Raw genomic sequence first — 19,143 nt, 5'->3', positions numbered from 1 at the left:
GGGTTGGGGCCAGAAGGGGTGACTGGGGCCAAGATGGAATTGTACCCAGGATAAACAAACTTATTTCACCTTACTTCACCCATTGGTGCAATTTTGGAGATTGTTCTGGAAATCATAGATTATGTAAATTTCCTGGGATCAAACAGAAAGAGCAGCTAACAAAAGAAAGGCGGAAATCTCCCACTGACAAAGGACCAATTTCTTCCCTAAACTACCGTTTATGATGTGTCAGGAAAAACAACCTAATGGCTCTGGGGACTTTTAAGTTGGGCATTGAAGACACCTCAATTTCCCCCCAAAACTTTAGAGCACAGTTTGGAACAGAGAATTCGCCTGCATGTTGAGGGGGAGTGAATTTCTCCAATCTTAATGTTATCTAGGGGGCCGCCTAAGTTGCCTTCTGAGGGTCCTGTGCCTAGATGTTTTTAATTCTACAAAGAAGGAGAGGAAAAGGAAAGAAGAGAGGGAGAAGAAAGGCAAAGAGGAAGAAAAGAAAGCGCTTTAACCCCTTTCAATTAGCCTGGGGATTCAAAGACTAAAGTTAAATCCGGCCATAAAGTTTATTGCTTCAGACTCACAGGCGGGTGAGAACAGTCCCACCGAAATAAAAAGAACGTGCAGGCAAACAGGGTTCAGGGCCTGGTCCCGGGTGCGGGGGAGGGGGTGCTGAACACCCCCACACACCAGGGTGGGGACCCTTGGTCCTCAGGGTCCAGTGGGCGCTAGCAGCCCAGGATCCACCTTGCAACCCGGGGGCCCAGCCTGGAGGTGCTGCCCCCGCCTCGCCGGCCTCTGCCACCCTCCCGCTCTCGCGAGCTAGCCTGAAACCCGGCCCCGAAGGCCGCCGCCTCAATTCAGCCCTGCCAGATGACCCCGGCCCGCGAAGACTTATTGCCACAGCCCCGTAAGGAATCCCGCCAGAGTCCGCCTCGGCCCTGCCGGGGCCTTTCTTTCAAACTCCTGAGCGCAGCGCGGCCTCTGCGCCTGCGGCCGGCGCCCCACTGTCTCCCAGCCCCCACCCCAGGGCTCCGCGACCCCCAGGAGCCGGCCCCGGCCGGCCCAGCAATTGCGCGAGGGACTGGGGGTGCGGCCTTGCCAGGTCTCCACACACAGGCTCATTCGCACACAAAAAATCATCTTTTTGCACGCCGGCGGGAGCAGCGGAAGTCATTAACATCCGCGGTTGTGCAGCAATTAAAGTTAGGCCTGGGGATGTGGCGCGGCCACAGGCGCTGCTCACCCTGCTGCCTCCGCAGAGCTGGTTCCTGGCGCTGCTCTTTCGGGCAGAGGGAAAGTTTACTCTGCCTTTTCGAATTCAGAGGCAGCCTCACAGTTATTGAACCAGAGAGAGAGAGAAAGTTTCCGAAGTACAAATAAACTTGAAAGCGCTCAGGAGGCGAGCTTACCTTAACTCGGAGGGAGCCATTTTTCAGAGTTTTGAGAACTTGTGGTTTGGACACTTCTGGACCTAAAATTGACAGTTTGAATGGCCAGGCGGCACACGTAGCCTGCAAAAGAGTCAAATGGAGTCCAGCGTTAGTGAGATTATATGTTATGTGGTATATAATGTTGGATGTCAACTCCCCAAAACCATAAAACTTACTTTAATGGCCCCACGTGACGTTTTATAGCCAGTGAGCCGATCTGTCTGTGCTATGGATGATTTTACGATCTAATTCATAGACAAAACCCTATTCATTTGGCACCCAAATGTCATATAGCCGGAACTGGGGCTTATAAAGTTTACTGTTTTATAACTTTTAAAAGGAAAGACGGCATCAGTGTAAGCAGTCGGTAAATGTGCAAATCTCTAGTTGCGCTTTAGCTGCTCTGAGGAGTTTCCCAATCGAGCTAGGATGGGGTAAGTACCTTCCATTTGTAGCAAATTAATAGTAGCAAAAGAAGCCAACTGGGTCCAGGGTGAAGAGTGGGGAAGGGGTGCTGGGATGGGTTAAGGGCAGAGGGTTTGGGGTCCACAGCCAGACAGAGCAGCGTCTTCAGCAAGTGGAGGCCTAGGACAGCCTTAGGAAAGAGGCAGGATCTGTGTGGCCTGAGGGTGGCTAATAAAGCCCTGGGTTTTTCTCCTTTTTTCTTGCTCTTTCTCTCTTTTTTTTGTACCCAGCAAGTTAACTTGGTTTCCTCAGAGATGGGTAGGGTGGCCTGGAGCTTTGGAACCGCCTACAGCTTTTTCCACCTTCTGCCCTGAACTTTGTGATGGGTCAGAGTTAGGGAAGCGATGGGCCAGTCTTGGTATGAGGTCTCCCTGCACAGGTCATCTGCTCAGGTAGCCTCAGACCCAACGGTTTCCAGGACTGGACAGACAGACAAAAGCAGACAGAGCCACTCACTCTTTGGCACAAACCAGGCCAGGAGAACTTACAATAGAAAGTTTATTTTTTGTTCCAGTCAGTATTTTTTCCTTAAAAACAAATACAAAAAAAAAAAAAAAGCTGATCACAGTTTGCTTAAAACAGACAGACTTGGACAATATTTGTAACTTTGTTCACAAAAACATACATCACTGAAGCTGCGCTTATAAGAGCCACTTCCAGAGTTCGTGCAAAGGGTCCTACAAAGGCACGCAGGGACACACCGCTTGGAGTCACAGTTTTCATCACAGAGTCACTAGTCACTACACGTCGAACAAGTTGTGTCTCATCAAGTCACCTCTACAACAGCATTAATTACACAAGGAATATAGGTAGTTTGAATAAAAATATCTTTAACAGCTTGGAGCTATTGAGACAGGAACACTTCCACGCACATGCACAGTTAAACAACTTGAGTGCAACACACAACATTGGCACTAAACGAGATTGAAGGGGGACTTTTTGTGTGTTTTTTTTTTCTCTTTTTTTGTTATAGTTACTTCAAGTAACACAGCTTGCTTCATATAAATAAGTTAAAACATCTATTTTTTTTTTTTTCAAGACAAAGCCATTCAGGACAAAGAGATGAACAGAAAGCAGATCTACTTATACAGGCGCTATAATGGCAATAAACAGGCTCATGATTAAAAGATGAATTAGGGCAACGAGAACAGGGCTTCTTCACAGAAGGAACACAAGGGAGTTTCAGAAAGTCACCTTAGTACTGACACTAGGCGGGATCCGCTAATACTGCTCAGTACTTTAAACGCTCAGATACTCAGGGACGGAAGGCCCCTCCTGCCGCGGCCATGCTCATGCTTTTCAGCTTATTATCTTTTTTCCACTTCATTCTCCGGTTTTGGAACCAGATTTTAATTTGTCTCTCGGAGAGGCAAAGAGCATGTGCTATTTCAATCCTTCTTCGGCGTGTCAGGTAACGGTTGAAGTGGAACTCCTTCTCCAGCTCCAGGGTCTGGTAGCGCGTATAGGCCGTCCGGGCCCTTTTGCCTTCCGGGCCGCCTATGTTGTCTGCAATAGAAAAGTCAGCGGTTTAGCTACCAACTCCTGTCTTCCAAAGTCCGCCAGGGGGACAAGCTTGGGTCCTGAGCAGGGAACCCAGGCGAAAAGCTCAACAAGTTCTCCCTACCAGCCCGCACACCCCTCCCGAATTTCCTTCCCTCTTCCTTTCTAGAGAGAAAACAATACGATTTGGATCCTGAGAACAATCTGCCCATCTGAGGCTGGGGCCGTGTCCCGGAGGCCTCCGGCGTTCCCTGGCCCCTCTCCTGCCCTCTGCGCCCTGCCCCGGGCGCCCCGATCGGGAGGCACAGCCCTCCCAGGCTGCCCACCGCACAGAAACCCAGGAAGCAAGGCCCTTTCCTGAGCGTCCAAGTGGCCTTCGGGTCACCCTCCCTCAAAGTTCCAGCCCCGAGAGCCGCTTCCAGTTTCCAGCCTGCAGGGTTGGGGCGCCTGCTTTCTTTTTCTTCCCTTCCCTTTCCTTCTCTCTCCCTCCTGCCCCCAAAATTCAGAATCCTGCCGGCTCTCGCCTCGATTCTTCCCCCCAAGCCCCTTTTCGGGGGCTCTAATTAGTAACGCTGTTTCCCCAGCGTAGCCCTCCTCATAAATTATCCGCCCTGACAAGCCCGATTCACGGCTCCTACTGCCATCCTCTACCTCTCTGCGCCTTGCTCAGCTGGCCTGACCCGGGAGCGCGTTCCAAGGCGTGGGGTTCCAGAGGGGTTTTTTGCTTCCTTCCCCTTTCAATGTCTAAACTGGCCCAGCGAATGCCTATTTCCCCCACTATTTGTGAGCGCGGGGTGCTTGCAAAGAAGAGGAGGAAGGAGGAAGGCAGGGGAGGGAGAACGGCAAGGAGAGGCTCCGCAGGGGCTGAGAGAAATGAGACCAGGAGAGAGACTGGGAGAGGGCGGCAGGGGGGAGAGGGGGACCGAGAGCCGCGTCCCCGCGGTCGAGTGGATTTAGAAAAAGGCTGGCTTTACCATGACTTATGTGCAGCTTGCGCATCCAGGGGTAGATCTGGGGTTGGGCGGGCGGCGCCGGGCTCGGCTCGCTCTGCGCACTCGCCTGCTCGCTGCTGGCAGGGGCGTCCTCCTCGGCTCCGGACGCCGTGCCAACCCCCTCTCTGCTGCTGATGTGGGTGCTGCCGGCGTTGGCCGAAGCGCCGCTGGAGTTGCTCAGGGAGTTTTTCCCGCCGTGGTGGCTGTCGCTGCCGGGCGAGGGGGCCACGGCGGAGCAGGGCAGCGGGTCGGGCGGAGGCGAGTGCGTGGACGTGGCCGGCTGGCTGTACCTGGGCTCGGCGGGCGCCGCGCTGGCGCTGGCCGCGTAGCTGCGGGCGCGCTCTCCGGAGCCAAAGTGGCCGGACCCCGAGCGGCCGACGCTGAGATCCATGCCATTGTAGCCGTAGCCGTACCTGCCGGAGTGCATGCTCGCCGAGTCCCTGAATTGCTCGCTCACGGAACTATGATCTCCATAATTATGCAACTGGTAGTCCGGGCCATTTGGATAGCGACCGCAAAATGAGTTTACAAAATAAGAGCTCATTTGTTTTTTGATATGTGTGCTTGATTTGTGGCTCGCGGTCGTTTGTGCGTCTATAGCACCCTTGCACAATTTATGATGAATTATGGAAATGACTGGGACATGTACTTGGTTCCCTCCTACGTAGGCACCCAAATATGGGGTACGACTTCGAATCACGTGCTTTTGTTGTCCAGTCGTAAATCCTGCCTGATGACCTCTAGAGGTAAACTCGTGCACTAATGGGGGAGTTGGGTGGAGGAGAGAGGGGTGGCGCGCACGCCTCGGGCGCGTGCCCGCCGCCAGTTGCCGCCGTTCAGTCGGACTCGAGCGCCACCCGCTGGAGGCAGGGCGCATCGCCCAGTTTCCGACCGGGGGCTGCAAGGGCCGGGGTCGAATTGAGGTTACAGCCCATTATGGCAAAATTATTGCATTTCCCTCGCAGTTCCATTAGGATGTACCAATTGTTAGGCCGTCAGCTGCCGATCGCGCGCCCGGCGAGGATGCAGAGGATTGGGGGAAGGTGGTGACTTGCATTTTATTTACAACAACTTTATTTCCCCCGTTTTGCAGCCCCTCTTATTTTTGTGTCGAGGTTGGGGTCGGTTCTGCCCGTCCTGCCAGCAGCTCTGAATTTTGAAAATACAGATACCACCTTCGGGGAAGGGGGAAAGTCATTTAGCCAATTGGATAAATAAATCCTGCCCGCAGCAGCAGCAGCTACAATTACGGCTCTGTTTTAGCGAGCGCATGAGGGACAGTGTCCCTGCCGCTCTTAAATGACAGGCGTCTATTAAAGATAGCTTTTGTGTAGTGTTTCTGCAAGGCGAGGTCAAATTCCATACACTTTTATAACCGTAGTCGATTTTTCTTTCGTGTGAATATGGTTTTTGTGTCATTAGTTTGCTATTTGATTTGCTAACGTATCCAGCCTGGAAAATCTTCATCACAGGGTCCAGTTCCTCGAGCCAGCCGGGCCCCAAGTTGGAGGGTTCTCCTTGAACCCAGCGAGTGGGCCCAGGCTCCCTGCAGCCACAGAGGCTGCTTGGGGTCTGGGGATCCGTGGGGCGGGTTACTGGGATCTTGCTTAGACCTCCAGGAGTAAAATGAGGGTAATAATGGAAGCATTTCGTGGCAGTGCGTAGTATCTCTGTAGTTATTTTCCACGGCTCCGAAAGATTCAAGTAAATCACAAATATAGCTGAGAGGCAAGTGGAGTCTCCCCGCTGGAGGCCCGGCGTTGCAGGCGCCCCTGGCACGTCTGGAAGCCAGGACTCTGCCGGCTTCCATGGCCCTGGGCCCCTCGTTGGGTCTTGAACGCTGCTGTGGCGGCGACGCGGGCGCTATCGGAGGCAGGGAGCGGGAATCCGGAGCCGGGGGCCTGAGGGATCCCAGGGGCTCCCCGGGATGTAATGTTCCACCCGCGCCCAGGTTAGCTTGCCTCGGCTAAGGCTGCTTCTTTTCCACTGACGGTTGCACACGCGGGACCGAGAGACTGGGCTCTGTTGGGGCCCCCTTTGTTCCTCGAGCTTCCTGTTCTGGGAGGCGGCTTGGGAGGCCGCGACAAGGCCGGGCTCCAGCACTTAGACCCCCTCTTTCCACTGGCCAGAGATAATTTGATGACGCCCTTCGGGACTTACTGGCGAGGGACCTAGGCAGAGACTCCCAGACGCGAAACGGGGCTCGGCCCAGGGCTCTTTCCTCCCTAGCAGCCCCGCGTCCCGAGGTCGGGGAGTTCAGAGGCACTAGCACAGGAGCCCCGGACGCATTCAGGGCGCACCCCAGAACTCGGGAGCCGGTTTGGGCAGCCTTGTGGAGTGGGACTGGGTGTGTGCAATGCGTCCCGCTCCACAGCTGGTATTGGCTGTGTGTGAGGTTTTGTTTTGTTTTGTTTCTTAAGAAATAAATGCACAGACGCTTGCAAAGCTCCGGGCTCCCCTGAAGCTGCGGAAGCCTCCGGATGGGAGCAGGCGGGGAGAAAAGTTGGGGAGCAGGCGAGGGCAAGGGGGCAAAGCCGAAGGAGGTTGCAGCGCTGGCCTGGTCCCTGCCCAGGCGTCTACTCGCCCGCCTTTGCCTCTGAGTCCTCCCCGCTGGGCTGCGTGGAATTGATGAGCTTGTTTTCCTTTTTCCACTTCATGCGGCGGTTCTGGAACCATATCTTGATCTGGCGCTCGGTGAGGCAGAGCGCGTTGGCGATCTCGATGCGGCGGCGCCGTGTCAGGTAGCGGTTGAAGTGGAACTCCTTCTCCAGCTCCAGTGTCTGGTAGCGCGTGTAGGTCTGGCGGCCTCGGCGCCCATGGCTCCCGTACACAGCACCTACGAGGAGAAACAGCCGGGCGCCGGTAAGCCAGGACCTGGATGGTTGACCCACTCAGCCCAGTGCCTTCCACAAGAGGCATATGAACTGAAAACCACCCCGCCTTCACTCCAGCCTCTCCCACTATGTCTGGGGCCCAAAGCACACTGAATGGGAGGTTATTTCATACCAAGCGAGATGTTTTCCACCTATAACGACTTGGGGTGGACATTATTGTTTTTGAAAAATCTGCCTCATAGGAAAACCATTACAATCAAAATAACAGAATGGGCATTCTTAATTTGGGACTCCCAGGTCGTGTTTTTGTGGGGATGCAGGGTGTTGGGGGGGGCGTGGGGGAGGTGTGGAACCATATAAGTAGTGTACACACTCTGAATTCATAGTGATCTCTCTGAGGATGCTACTGTGACCAGCCATGTCAGAACTCAACACATTCTTTGACGAGTTAAAAATGGTCAGCCCTCTTGAATCTTTACACATTCTCCCATATTATATGACCCTTCTGAGAAATGCAGAACTCCCCCAAGGATAAAGTGGATTTTAATGCAAAACATTATAATTTTCACAATCTGCATTAGGCTCTGTCCTAGGGAATTCCTAGGAGTCTTTGGGATTCCCTGTGGAGTCTTTGGAAACCAGAGGCTAAGAGATAGAGCTATAGTTAGTCTAGGATTTCTAGCAATGTAGGATTGTGTTGGGCTGTCTGATCTGTGCCAAAGATCCCCAGGGGTGGTGGGGATCCCTCCAAGACAGGTGTATGAACTCAGGCATGGGCTCAGAAGAAGGCAGAAGTTGGCTAAGAGTGAGCAGTTGAGTGGAAGGGGGAGGAGGTGAGGGAGGAGAGAGAGAAAAAATCCTGAGTCTGGGGCTGTGGCCCTCCAAGGCTTTGGGGAGACACTGGAAGAGGCCAAATGGCCACCTCTCTCTGTATGGGTTTCTGAAGTGCAGAAAGGAGAGGGGGGTTGGGAAGCAAAGGGTATTTATCAGTGATCAGTGCAAAAGGCCCTCTGGCTTGGGAAGCTGAGCAGGGTACCCAGGGCACATGGTTCCCCACCAGCCTCTCTCTCTCTTCAGGCTGTCCCTGTCACAGGTCTCATATACGTCTCAGTGCCCCCATCCTCCCCTAAAGTGTCACCTTACATGGACACTGGGGCCCTGCCCTTCCTCTGCCATGGCCTGATTGTCCCATTGGGAACTGATTTTTTCTTCTCTTTTAAAAAGCCAAAGAAACTTTGCTAGTTCTTTCCTCCTTTCTCTCTATTCCTCTTTCTACTCTGTTTCCTCCTTTCTTTCTTTTCCTGCCTCCTTTCCCCTCTCCCTCCACTGTCTTGGGATATGCCTTACCCGCGCAGGAGTTCATCCGCTGCATCCAAGGGTAAACGGGACTCGTGTACTTCCGGTCGGCGCCTTCGTCATGGAGTGCTTTGCCCTGCCCGCTGCTGCTGTCGGGTTTGTACTGCTGCTCGGGAGAAAAGTGCAGGTAGTCCCCGGGGCCCCTCTGCTTGCCACTGCCCGAGGGCGAGGCGCCACTGAGGTCCTTATCAGAATAGAAACACGAGGCCCCGTACTCGTAGGAAGCCCGGTTGCAGGCCAGGACAGAGTTGGACTGTTGGTAGAAACAAGGTGAGGTGTACGTCTTGTCCGGGAGACTCGACGCCCCGTACGAGGCCGGGAAGGGCCTCAGCGCGTCATAGCCGGCCTGGTAGAGGGGCAGCTGGCCCAAGAAGGAGTCCTGGCCGCTGGGCAGGCTCCCGGGGAAAGTGGGATTCACAAAATAGGAACTCATTTGCGCGCCCCTCTGCAGGACTGTGATTTGTTGTGTATTAGTACATCTGGCTATAACTATTAGTAGTCATCGAACTGGTTTGTTTCTGGATGGCCGAACGCCAAAAGCGACAGCAGCAAATCGCACCAGCTGACGCCGCGGCGGCCAATGGGAGCAAGCGCCGGAGCCCGCTCCCCAGGGACCGCGGCGACCGAGGCAGCAAAGTTACAAACAGCCCCCAGCTCGCCCGCCCGCCGTCCGCCCGGCAGATTAATGGGCGCGCACAGCCAGCCGGCCCGGCTCTCTTCCTGAACGCCAGCGGCGGGCACGGCCCGTTCAGGGGCGAGCCGATCAGGCCAGAGTAGGGACACTAACGCTCAGGCCGCCGCAAAGGCCCCGCCAGGCCCCCTCCTTCCTCCTCCCCTTTTTGCTTTATTGAATTTTGCGGGTTCCCCGCCCCTCCTCCTCCAAACAGGAAACCTGAAGGTCCTGCTCCAGGAGGGGCGGTGACAAAGGTGGCTTTGCTCCCTGCCGGCCTGCACTCCAGGCATGGCCCCGAATTGCCCCTCCCCTAGCGCTCCCCTATTCGTGGGTGCGAGTTCTTGAGCTGGAGCAAGGGCCATGAGAAACCAGGCCTTCACTCTATGCTCTTCACTCGTGCGCCTTAGCAGTCGGTGGACTCCCTTATTCTCTCCTTCTCCACTCGCACCAGGGGCCTGGGCCTTGCAGCCCAGAGCTGAAGGATCACCTCGAGCTGACCAGGACTCAGCCAAACGTAGGTTCTTCCCACCCATTCCCTCCTCCCACATACACATCCTGTTTGAGTCCCAAGGGGCTCAATGACCCGCGCCTGCCTGGTCTTAAAGCACCCCTTCCAGCTGGGCGTCCCCGTCCCACCTTTGAATCCAGGGAATTAAGAGGCCAGAAACCACTGGTTTTAACAAGAAAGGACCGACAGAGCAGCGGCCGTGAGACTGGGCTCCTAAGCCAGCCAAGGGACCTGCTCTCCTGCCCAGCGCCTGGGGACTCGGCATCTGCTGCGAGAACCGCTCAGAGCTGAGGCGGATAAAAATCCAGATGTGTAATCTTTCTCTCCACATTCCAGAGGCACAGAAGACGCAGGGGCCCTGGCCAAGCTGGGCACAGGGGGCAGCTCTGCGGGGCCCAAGGCCCCGGGATAATTGATGGGCTCGGTTTCCGGGGCGCCCGACAACCGACACTGTCCTGGGGCCGCCCTCTTTACTGCCCTTCCTGGGATCGCACGGAGGGCTGCCGCCCCTCAGTCTCTCCGGAACCGGTAATAGTTGTCTCACCGGCTCCAGAAATCCTGAACTGCTTTCATTGCTGTTCCAGGCCTGGCGGTCCCCAGACAGGACATTAAAAGCCTGTCCTGGGCTGCTCACTCTTGCCTGAGAGGTGTGCCTTCGAAATAGTTGACTTTTACAACACATGGATCAATCTCGTTTTGTAAAATGTGATAGCAGCCCAATGGCATTTTTACAACTGTGTTTGTTAGGCTTGTAAAACCCCTTGAATTAGCTGTAAAATCCTCAATTCTGTGGAGGTTGAAGAAAGACTATTTACGTGATTTGGATGGATTTCTGGAGACTGTTTACAGATCTGTAAAACCCTGGCCAATGCAGGCTCACCGGTTCCGGACTTAGTGGGGAGGTGGCAATTGGCAGTGTTCCAGTAGGAATCTAGTAATGACTTAGTCTCTTCCTTGCTTTTTCAATTTTTTTCCTGAGCTCTTCTGCCCCAAAGGGAAAAAATTGGGAAAGGACTGGCCTAAGGTCGACCTCCAAAGAGCCCAAGAGGCACTCCTGGAAGGCGGCTACTAGCCCGGCAATGGGGGCTACCCCTGGAAACTGGATGCCTGTTCCCCAGTCAACCTGTCCTGGAAAGGGTTTACTTTGCATATAAAGCAGGGCCTTGAATGAGAGGATAGAATTGGGCATTTCCCACACATTACTTCAGGGAAAGAATTCAATAGGTGAAAATGAAAACTGGAGTCAAAAAATTAAAAGGGACTTTTAAAAATGGCTGTTTGAAGAAAATAATGTTTGTGGTGTTTTTTTTTTTTTCTTAAAATTACCAGAAAACGGTGAGTTTAAGCAAGTTATTGTTTAAGATGAAAACAACCGTTTGGAGATGTCAATCAATGTTTACATTTATAATTTCCTTTTCATTCCTCTATGTCCCACACAGTGGTGGGGTTGGTGTCAATTTACTGTTGTTATTATTATTTGTCATGCCTTGACCAGGATTCTCGATCTAATTATTGTTCCAGCTGACAAGAGGATTTTATTTCTCAGCTAAGAGCCAGAAAACATTATATTTCTAGCCTCTATAGGCCCTAAGATGGAAAAATATATATTACATTGGAATCTTTACATGTTAGCCAAGGCTAGTGCATATCATGTTGGCAGCTGACCAATTCATTTCTCCAACCAGATACACACACACACACACACACACACACACACACACACACACACCTCTCTCTCAGAGAGAGGACCATTCCGGCAAGAATAGGCAGCCCAGACCCTCCAGAGAGCCTCTCCTGCGATGGTGAGAATGGTCACCCCAGGGCTCTCTCTCTTCCCTGCCAAAGCCACGCAGAAAGCGACTTACCTTACAGTTTCTCTCCAAGGGGGGCAGGATGGCGAGCTGGGCCCCACCATCTGCCCTTGCCCTGGGCTGCCCATTGAACAGCTCCACCTTCGCCAGCCTGAAGTATGTAGGTGTGGTACCTTGAAGGCCACCTCAGTCCAGCCAGCTGGCTAGCCCAGGCCAGAGCCCAAAGCACACAGGTGCGGCCTCTGCCCTTCACAGGCCCTCGCCTGGAGCCAAAGCCCTCCTTCTTTGCCATAGCCCATCCTCCTCAGAGCAGCCAGGCCTACAAGCCTCAGGTAGTCTCTCCGATTTCAGAATCGCAAAGTCAGAGTATTCCCTGAACCAGCGTGCACCCCCAGGACGCCTTGGGACGTGCAGTTTGGGCAGAAGTAGCCATGTCATGCCAGGCGGCCTGTGCACCCAGTCTCCATGGTGCTGGAGTGGGGGTGGGGGGAGGACCCGAGTCTCTTCCGGCGTCCGGCTGCAGTCAGGGGTAGCCGAGGCGGGGAGATTTCCCGGCCAAATAGGCTCTGGGTGATAGCCCCCAGGTCCCCTTTCGTCCCCCTCTACCCTGCTTGCTGGGAAATCTCTGAGGGGCCGGTACAGCAGTCGCGCCAGGCTGCAAGAGGCGGGCTGCGGCTGGCGCCGGTCCCGGCGACGGCCACGGCGTGGCAGCAGCGAGCGCCAGCACGGTCGCAATAAATAATCCGCCAGCGGCGGCCGCAGGCAGGAAGGCAGCGACCCTAGGATGCAAATACGCCGCTTTATCCGCCCCGAGCGCACCCAGAGCACGGGCGAACGTTCCAGACATCCACAGCCCCTTCCTATTTATCGAATCCATACCAAGATATTGTCTCAAGATGGGGAAACAACAACCCAAACAAAAAATAAACAAAAAGAACCTCGGACTCCTTTCTTGTCGCTGTCCGGGGAGTTCCCGGGGCAAATCTGGTCTGATACGCACTTAGGCCGAGCTACAGTTCGAGCCACCGCGCTACGCAAAGCCACCGCCAGCAGCACGCTCTGCGCTTCCTCCCTGGCAGGTCCACAGTCCTCTCCCGGCTCGCGGGAGGTGGGGAGTGCGGTCGCCAGTCCGTTGCGCCAAGGTGGATTGGGGGGTCCCCCTATCGCCCAGACTCGGTTTGCGTCCTTCCTTCAACCTTAACTGCGGGCCCCTGCCACCCGCGCTAACACCATTATGTCCTCTGCACCGAAACTTCCCACCAAGTAACACCAATTAACCCCATCCTCTCCTCCAACACAGAATTCCACCCACGCACCTATTCCCTCTCCCAGCGCTTCAGACACCTCTCTCATCGAAAAACTGGGCGAAAGGAAGCCGTCAACGAGCAGAGAACTCCGGCTGAATTAGTAAGTTTTTCTCTGTTTCTCCCTTTCACCTTTCTCTCTGAAACCAATTCCCACGGAGTAGAAGGTGCTGTGCTGATGCTAATAAAATGACTGTGGATTAATGCACTTTGCCATCACCTCTTCCCACCTTCCCAGGTCAAAAACGGTTTCCTGTTGTTGGGGAATCCAACAAAACCAAATAGGGCCGTGAAAGAAAACATAAAAATCCAAACCCAAGGGGCTGGCGGGGAACACAGTGTGCCGGGCCACTTCCTTTTGGGCTTCACGGGGTCGCTGGGGAAGGGAAGAGAGACGACCCAAGGGATGCTGCCCTGTGCCTGGGTGCTGTGCCACGGAGGGCCGAGGGAAGGCGGGCACTTACTGCCAAGGCGAGCCAGGGAGGGGAGAGAAAGGGACTGGTGTGTGTGCGTGTGTGTGCCTGTGTGTGACATGTGTGTGCTGTAGTGTGTGATGGGGGCGAGTGTGAATGGGTGAGTATGGTAAGGGGGAGTGTGCCCCTCTTAAAGCCTTCCTGGATGCCCTCTCCCACCGCTGCCGCCGCCGGCTGTCACCTCACCACCTTTGCTCCTATCTCCTCCCCACATGTCTCACCTTCAGACGGCGACTCCCAGAAGCTCCTGACGCTGTGACAGCTGTCGCTCGGGCAGCCCGAGGGACGAATTGTCCTCCTTCTTGGTGCCAGAGGACGCAGGAAATTAGCCAGGTTGCGAGTTGCAAAGCTGCTGCCGCGGCGCCGGGAACGGGGCGCGCCCCATCTCCAGCGGGAGCCGCCAGGCCTGGCCTGGTCGGGGCTTCCCTTCGCTCGCCATCTCCGGACAAAGCGCAGCCCAGCCAGGCTCGAAGGCAGAGCTCCGAAGCAGGCAGGACGGAGCGGAGCAAAAGAATGCGGCTCTATTCTCGCAAGGGAAATTATAAAAAAGTTCATGTTCACGGTTCTCATCCACATGACCGACAGCGGCCAATGGAAGGGCCGAACAACTCATAAAGTTGTATTGCAAAGTTGTAAATTTTCATAAACAACAACGGATTTATGACCCTTTCCCCATCACTGAGAGGAGGCAGCTCTTACACCGGCGCCATCTTACCACCGAGGCCGCCCAGACGTGGGGCCTCAGGTTTTACAGACCCTTTTGGGCCCGGTTTTACTAAAAGAGCCATAAGAAGCGGACCCAACCCAGGCAGGAGACTGGAGACGAGGTCTTGCAGGCGGAACTCAGGATGCTCTGAGCTGCCTGCACAATCCCTCGCCCTTCGCCCCTCGCCCCTTCCCTGCACCCAGATGCCCCCAGCTCCTGCCCAGGCTGCGCAGCGCAGCGGGGGTCTGCGGTCCTAGCCCCTCCCCACGCCACCTACAGCAGTGCCAGACCCTGGGGCGCCCTTGCCTCGCCTGCAGGCGGGGTGGGGGCCTTAAATCCCATTTCCTAGCCTGGGGCTGGGTTCAGGGCGCATGCGAAATCCGTAATCAGCCTCTGGGTAATGCCCCTTTCTAAGCCCACTGCGCAGCCTTAGAGGAAAGGGTGGATTTGAAATTTCCTCATGGAATTTATGGAGATTTTTAGGGAGCTTCATAGAATATAACGTATCTACCAGAGATTCCGTTTTCAAGGGATCTAGAAGATGTTAAAAACCAGACAAACGTCTCTACACGGATAAAGGCACATATACAATTATGCACACAGGGAAGGGCATACACTCTATTGTGGGCACAGAATGACATGCAATTATGGACACACAGAAACACATGCACCCAATTATGGACACCAAAATATACACAATCGTGAAATTAGGTAAAAACACACACACAGAAATACATACACAGAAAAATAAGCACATACTCATACAAATACACATATTAAAATACATAAAAAGATACATGACACCAATACATGGGCCTCCAACACTTAGACCATCACAGGCCACCCCACTTTTGCTTCCCCACTGCCCCTTTCCCTCCAGCCGTGCTCACCTCCCCTTTCCCAGTCTCCTCTGGATAAGGCAGTCCACGTTTTTCTTTGTCACCAAGCATCTTTATTTTTCAGTTACATAAAACACAGTTAGCTGGGCTGGGAAGTGTGCCTTCCCTGAACCCCAGGATGGAGCTGAGGGGGACACAGGACAACACAGGAGATGAAGGGCATTGCGGAGGGCATTGGACCTCCCCACCCACTACAGTTAGCTCAAGACAACATACCATGCTACAAAGTCACCCCATTAACACATCCTTTCCAAGTCAAGACACTGCCTTACAAATGAACTCCAAGACTATAGAAACGATCAAACAAAAAAATCTTGTTCAAATATACAGTATCTGCTATTATAGGAAACGTCAGGGCGTACATATTTAACACAGCTGAACAGTAAGATACAGGAGCCAGAGGAAAGGACAGCGAAGCTGGGAGCATCTTCACAGTCCTACTAAGCAGAAGCTAACCCAGAGATCTGCAGCCAGCTCAGGAACATTCCCCTCAGAAGTGGGGGTTGATGGGCCTGAACTTTGGGTGCCAAGCCAGAGAAGGAGGGATTGATTCTAGGGTGCAGCACTTAGAATGCTTTTTGGAATAAATATATTATTTTTCAATTTAAATAGATGCCAATACCCTGATCCTGGACCTCAGCACATTCTCAGGGCAGCCTCAGGGACCCCAAAAGCTGCGAGCTGTAAGCAGCAGGGGCCTTGCCTGGGAGCAGTCGGCACTAGGTAGCAGGCAAGCCAGCCAGCACAAAATAGGTAGTTTTAGGGGAGTAGGTAGTAGTGAGATTCACGTTCTTGCGGATCTGGAAGGGTGGTGCTGGGTGTCTGCCAGTGCTGGGATACATAGGGGCTTCCTGGGAATGGAGGCCCTCTGGGCTGGATACATAGGTAGTTTGGGGGTGCCTCGAGCAGAGGCCTGTGCTAGGTAGTATTTTGGCCGCGCCAGCGCAGGGCCGGCTGACCTGGGGTTGGGGGTGTCTTTTGGGGTCCTCAGAGGCAGAGGGAATCCAAGGCGACCCAGTCGCTGTGGCCGCTCAGTCCACAAAAGTTGGGAGCTGGAGTAGGTGATGGGGGCCGGGTTGGGGACTGTTTTGTTTGTTCTTTTTTTTTTTTTTTTTTTTTTACATTTTCTTTTATTTTTCCCATTTTTGTAAATAAAACCAGTGAGTCTCTTAAAGACGCTTTTCCGACTGTCCGGTGCAGCGAGGGCCCCGGCTCAGCCCCTCATTCCTCCTCGTCTTCCTCTTCTTCATCATCGTCCTCCTCGTCAGCCTTGTCCGCGGCAGCGGTGAGGGCGGCAGAGGGCACGGCGCCCTCGGGAGCTGCGGCGGCAGCCGGACCTTCGTCTTTATGCTCTTTCTTCCACTTCATGCGGCGGTTCTGGAACCAGATCTTGATCTGGCGCTCGGTGAGGCAGAGCGCGTGGGCGATTTCAATGCGGCGGCGCCGCGTCAGGTAGCGGTTGAAGTGGAACTCCTTCTCCAGCTCCAGTGTCTGGTAGCGCGTGTAGGTCTGGCGGCCCCGCTTCCTGTCAGGTCCTGAGAACAGACATGCAGACACAGGAACACACGGACAGACAAGTAGACAGGGCACTCGTTAGGCTGCTGTCCCAGAGCCCACACCTTCCTCCTGGCCTAGTCCCAGGTGAGCATCGCCCTCTGCCCCAGGCCCCAAACTGAACTAGAGGAGGAGGGGGGGTGTTAGGGAAAGACCCCAACTGCAGTGCCAGACGCGCAGGCAGCTCTGTAATCAGCAAAGGCACAGAATCCCAACTTTACAACCGCCTTTTCCAGCCGGCTAAGCTTCCACAATGTCCTGCTTCCCCTGACAAAGGAAAACTGTAAATACAGAGTGTGGGCAAGTGGGAAAAGCTGCACTTTTGCCATTCAAAGATGAGCCCGGCCATTCCCCCACCTTGCTAGGCAAGTGGGTGACCCTTCCCAGCAGCCTGAGACCTCAATCCCCAGGACCTTCCTAGGGTACCCCGACCCTCTGTCCTCATTCCCTCGCCCCTATCTTGAAATGGCCCCTATCTTGAAATGGCCCCTGGCACAGGGTCGGGTGAGAGGCCCTGGAGGGCTTGGCTCTCCCAGCTTTTGAGAAAGAAAAGCCAGGCAGCAAGGAAAAGGAGGAGGGAGAGAAGAAGAAAGGGAGGGAGGGTGACAGAAGAGGAAGAAAGAGAGAATAGCGAACAAACTTAATATTAAAATTCCAAGGCAAATGGAGTTAAATAAATTTATGAGGACCGAACCCATTAATTGGGCCATAAAAAGTTTTATGTGCCTCATTTACATACAATGCTATGGGCTCCACGCAATGGCGCCTCCGCTCTAATTAAAACCAGAAAGGCTGCGCCGGGAGTCACGGGGCTGCCAGCTCACAACAGCCTGGCTCCGCTCTTCCGCCCCCCGGCTCCGCGCTCACCAGCGCCGCGCTCCCCGCTCCCGGTCCCGCTCCGCCAGCCCGGCCAGCCTAGCGACGGCGCCTACCTGAAGACCGCATCCAGGGGTAGATGCGGAAATTGGCCTCGGCTGGGCCGTGCAGCACGCCCTCGTCTGCCTTGTCGCAGGCGCCTTTGGCGAGGTCACTGCAGAGCCCGGGGATGTTTTGGTCGTAGGAGGCGCAGGGCAGGTTGCTGTAGGCGTCGGCGCCCAGACCGTAGCCGGATGCAAAGGGGCTCTGATAAAGGGGGCTGTTGACATTGTATAAGCCCGGAACGGTCGAGGCGAAGGCGCCGGCGCCCGCCCCGTAGCCGCTTCTCTGTGAGTTGGGCGCAAAGGAGCAAGAAGTCGGCTCGGCATTTTGGAACAGAGAAGCCCCCGCCGTATATTTGCTAAAAAGCGCGTTCACATAATACGAAGAACTCATAATTTTGACCTGTGATTTGTTGTCCGGCAGCTTTCAGTGTCGGTTTTACGAGGTAGCGTGATATATGATAACATTACACCCCCAGATTTACACCAAACCCCATTTTCTTTTGGACGGAGCTCGCCGCAGCACGTGACCGCCCACATGACCGCCTCCGCCAATCTCAGCAGCCCTCACAGGTGGTCTCGCTCCGCTGGGCCCGCGGCTGCCTAGAATGGAAGGGGAAGAGGCTCAAATATGCGGCCAACGAATCTGCCCGCGCCCTGCGGGCCTGGCGCGTCCGGCGGAAAAAGACCCGGAGGCTCCGCGGGAGCGCCCAGCTGGCCGCCAACCTCGGCAGTGGGGTCTGCAGACGCCGGGAGGCCCCGGCCTCGCGCAAACCCCCCACTCCTGCTAGTGAGCCCTGGACCCAGCTTGGGATCCTCCCCATCCCTCTCCTGTCCGCTTGCCCAGCCCCTGGAAGGATCTCTGTTCCCCGCAACAGCCTGCCCCTCTGTGGCCTTGTGGGCAGGACTCAGCTATGAGCAGATCGACTCTGCCCAAGTCTTCTCTCACCCAGGTCCAATGGGCGACAGGCCGGACTTAGACTCGATCCAGACGGGGAAGGCGCAGCATCGCTTGCAGCTGTAGCGAGAATGCCACCGCAAACTGGAACCATGTGGTTCGAATAAAGTCAACGTCTCTCAGCTTCCTTTCCTTAATCGCAGGCACACTGTTTATCCGCCCTAAAGGAAACAGTGAAATATTTATCTATTAATGAGACTCATTTGCCAACAGATTTATTAACGTGGGGTTCCTCTCCCTCCTCCCGGACGCTGTAGTGCTGCAGGCTCTGTGCCTTCGCTCCTGGGCACCTGGCTGGCTCCAGCAGTTCGATAAATGGCTAAAGATTCTTTTGTCCTTGCCACAACTTCTGGTTCCCCTCTGGCGCATGGGGAGCCAGGGCTGTTTCCCCAGCTTGGAGAAATCTCAGGCCTGCACCCTTCCAGACGCTGCCAACAGTGGAAGGTTTCTGGTAGCCTTCACCTCAGCCACCCTTAGGCCTCCACCTCCTAGGCCGGGGTGCCTGGGAACAATACATGCTTTAGAGCCGATTTGGAGAGTGGGCTCTGGCGTCTAGGGACTGCAACCCCCTGTGGACTTCCATTTCTTTTGAAGACACCAAAAACAAATAGGGGGACCACCCCCTAAATGCCACCCAGCTGTGGAGGCTTCACCTATCCAAGTACCAGCTCACACGGAGCTGAGCGCACGGTGGTCTCACTCCCTCCCATCCAGGCCTCCAATTCCTGCCTTCCCAGGCCTCCCACCCCTGCACCATGTTGGACCA

General features: G+C 54.7%; 3 protein-coding genes and 1 long non-coding RNA gene across 4 annotated transcripts; 1 reads left to right on the top strand and 3 right to left on the bottom strand.

The window, feature by feature from the left end:
- Window positions 1-2,372: 2,372 nt before the first annotated feature.
- HOXA5 (homeobox A5) lies at window positions 2,373-6,958 on the bottom strand. Its single transcript, XM_023225889.1, has 2 exons — window positions 4,367-6,958; window positions 2,373-3,398 (listed from the first exon to the last, which is right to left on the bottom strand). The coding sequence occupies exons 1-2, from the start codon at window positions 5,259-5,261 to the stop codon at window positions 3,148-3,150; spliced, it is 1,146 nt and encodes a 381-aa protein (XP_023081657.1). The 5' UTR covers window positions 5,262-6,958; the 3' UTR covers window positions 2,373-3,147.
- Window positions 6,959-6,960: 2 nt separating this feature from the next.
- On the bottom strand, window positions 6,961-9,758 carry HOXA6 (homeobox A6). The gene is made up of 2 exons (XM_023225894.3): window positions 8,566-9,758; window positions 6,961-7,220 (listed from the first exon to the last, which is right to left on the bottom strand). The coding sequence occupies exons 1-2, from the start codon at window positions 9,005-9,007 to the stop codon at window positions 6,961-6,963; spliced, it is 702 nt and encodes a 233-aa protein (XP_023081662.1). The 5' UTR covers window positions 9,008-9,758.
- Window positions 8,428-17,203, top strand: LOC111551827. Its single transcript, XR_002734477.1, has 3 exons — window positions 8,428-8,670; window positions 12,867-12,973; window positions 13,571-17,203. It is a non-coding gene; the product is annotated as an uncharacterized LOC111551827 (long non-coding RNA).
- On the bottom strand, window positions 14,984-17,947 carry HOXA7 (homeobox A7). Its single transcript, XM_023225895.1, has 2 exons — window positions 17,435-17,947; window positions 14,984-16,483 (listed from the first exon to the last, which is right to left on the bottom strand). Exons 1-2 carry the CDS (start codon window positions 17,811-17,813, stop codon window positions 16,170-16,172), a joined length of 693 nt encoding a protein of 230 aa, XP_023081663.1. The 5' UTR covers window positions 17,814-17,947; the 3' UTR covers window positions 14,984-16,169.
- Between the last annotated feature and the right edge of the window lie 1,196 nt (window positions 17,948-19,143).

Source organism: Piliocolobus tephrosceles, chromosome 8, assembly GCF_002776525.5.
Source record: "Piliocolobus tephrosceles isolate RC106 chromosome 8, ASM277652v3, whole genome shotgun sequence".
NCBI classification, from domain to species: Eukaryota; Metazoa; Chordata; class Mammalia; order Primates; family Cercopithecidae; genus Piliocolobus; species Piliocolobus tephrosceles.
This window is presented reverse-complemented; position numbering and strand designations above follow the sequence as displayed.

Bases quoted from the DNA above. Each gene is read 5' to 3' on its own strand.
- HOXA6 (XM_023225894.3), bottom strand. From the start codon at position 9,007: ATGAGTTCCTATTTTGTGAATCCCACTTTCCCCGGGAGCCTGCCCAGC. The intron at 7,221-8,565 runs GTAAGGCATATC...TTCTCCTCGTAG, and splicing joins GCGGATGAACTCCTGCGCGG to GTGCTGTGTACGGGAGCCAT.
- HOXA7 (XM_023225895.1), bottom strand. From the start codon at position 17,813: ATGAGTTCTTCGTATTATGTGAACGCGCTTTTTAGCAAATATACGGCG. The intron at 16,484-17,434 runs GTAGGCGCCGTC...GTCTGTTCTCAG, and splicing joins CCCCTGGATGCGGTCTTCAG to GACCTGACAGGAAGCGGGGC.
- HOXA5 (XM_023225889.1), bottom strand. From the start codon at position 5,261: ATGCGCCCTGCCTCCAGCGGGTGGCGCTCGAGTCCGACTGAACGGCGG. The intron at 3,399-4,366 runs GTAAAGCCAGCC...TTTCTATTGCAG, and splicing joins CAAGCTGCACATAAGTCATG to ACAACATAGGCGGCCCGGAA.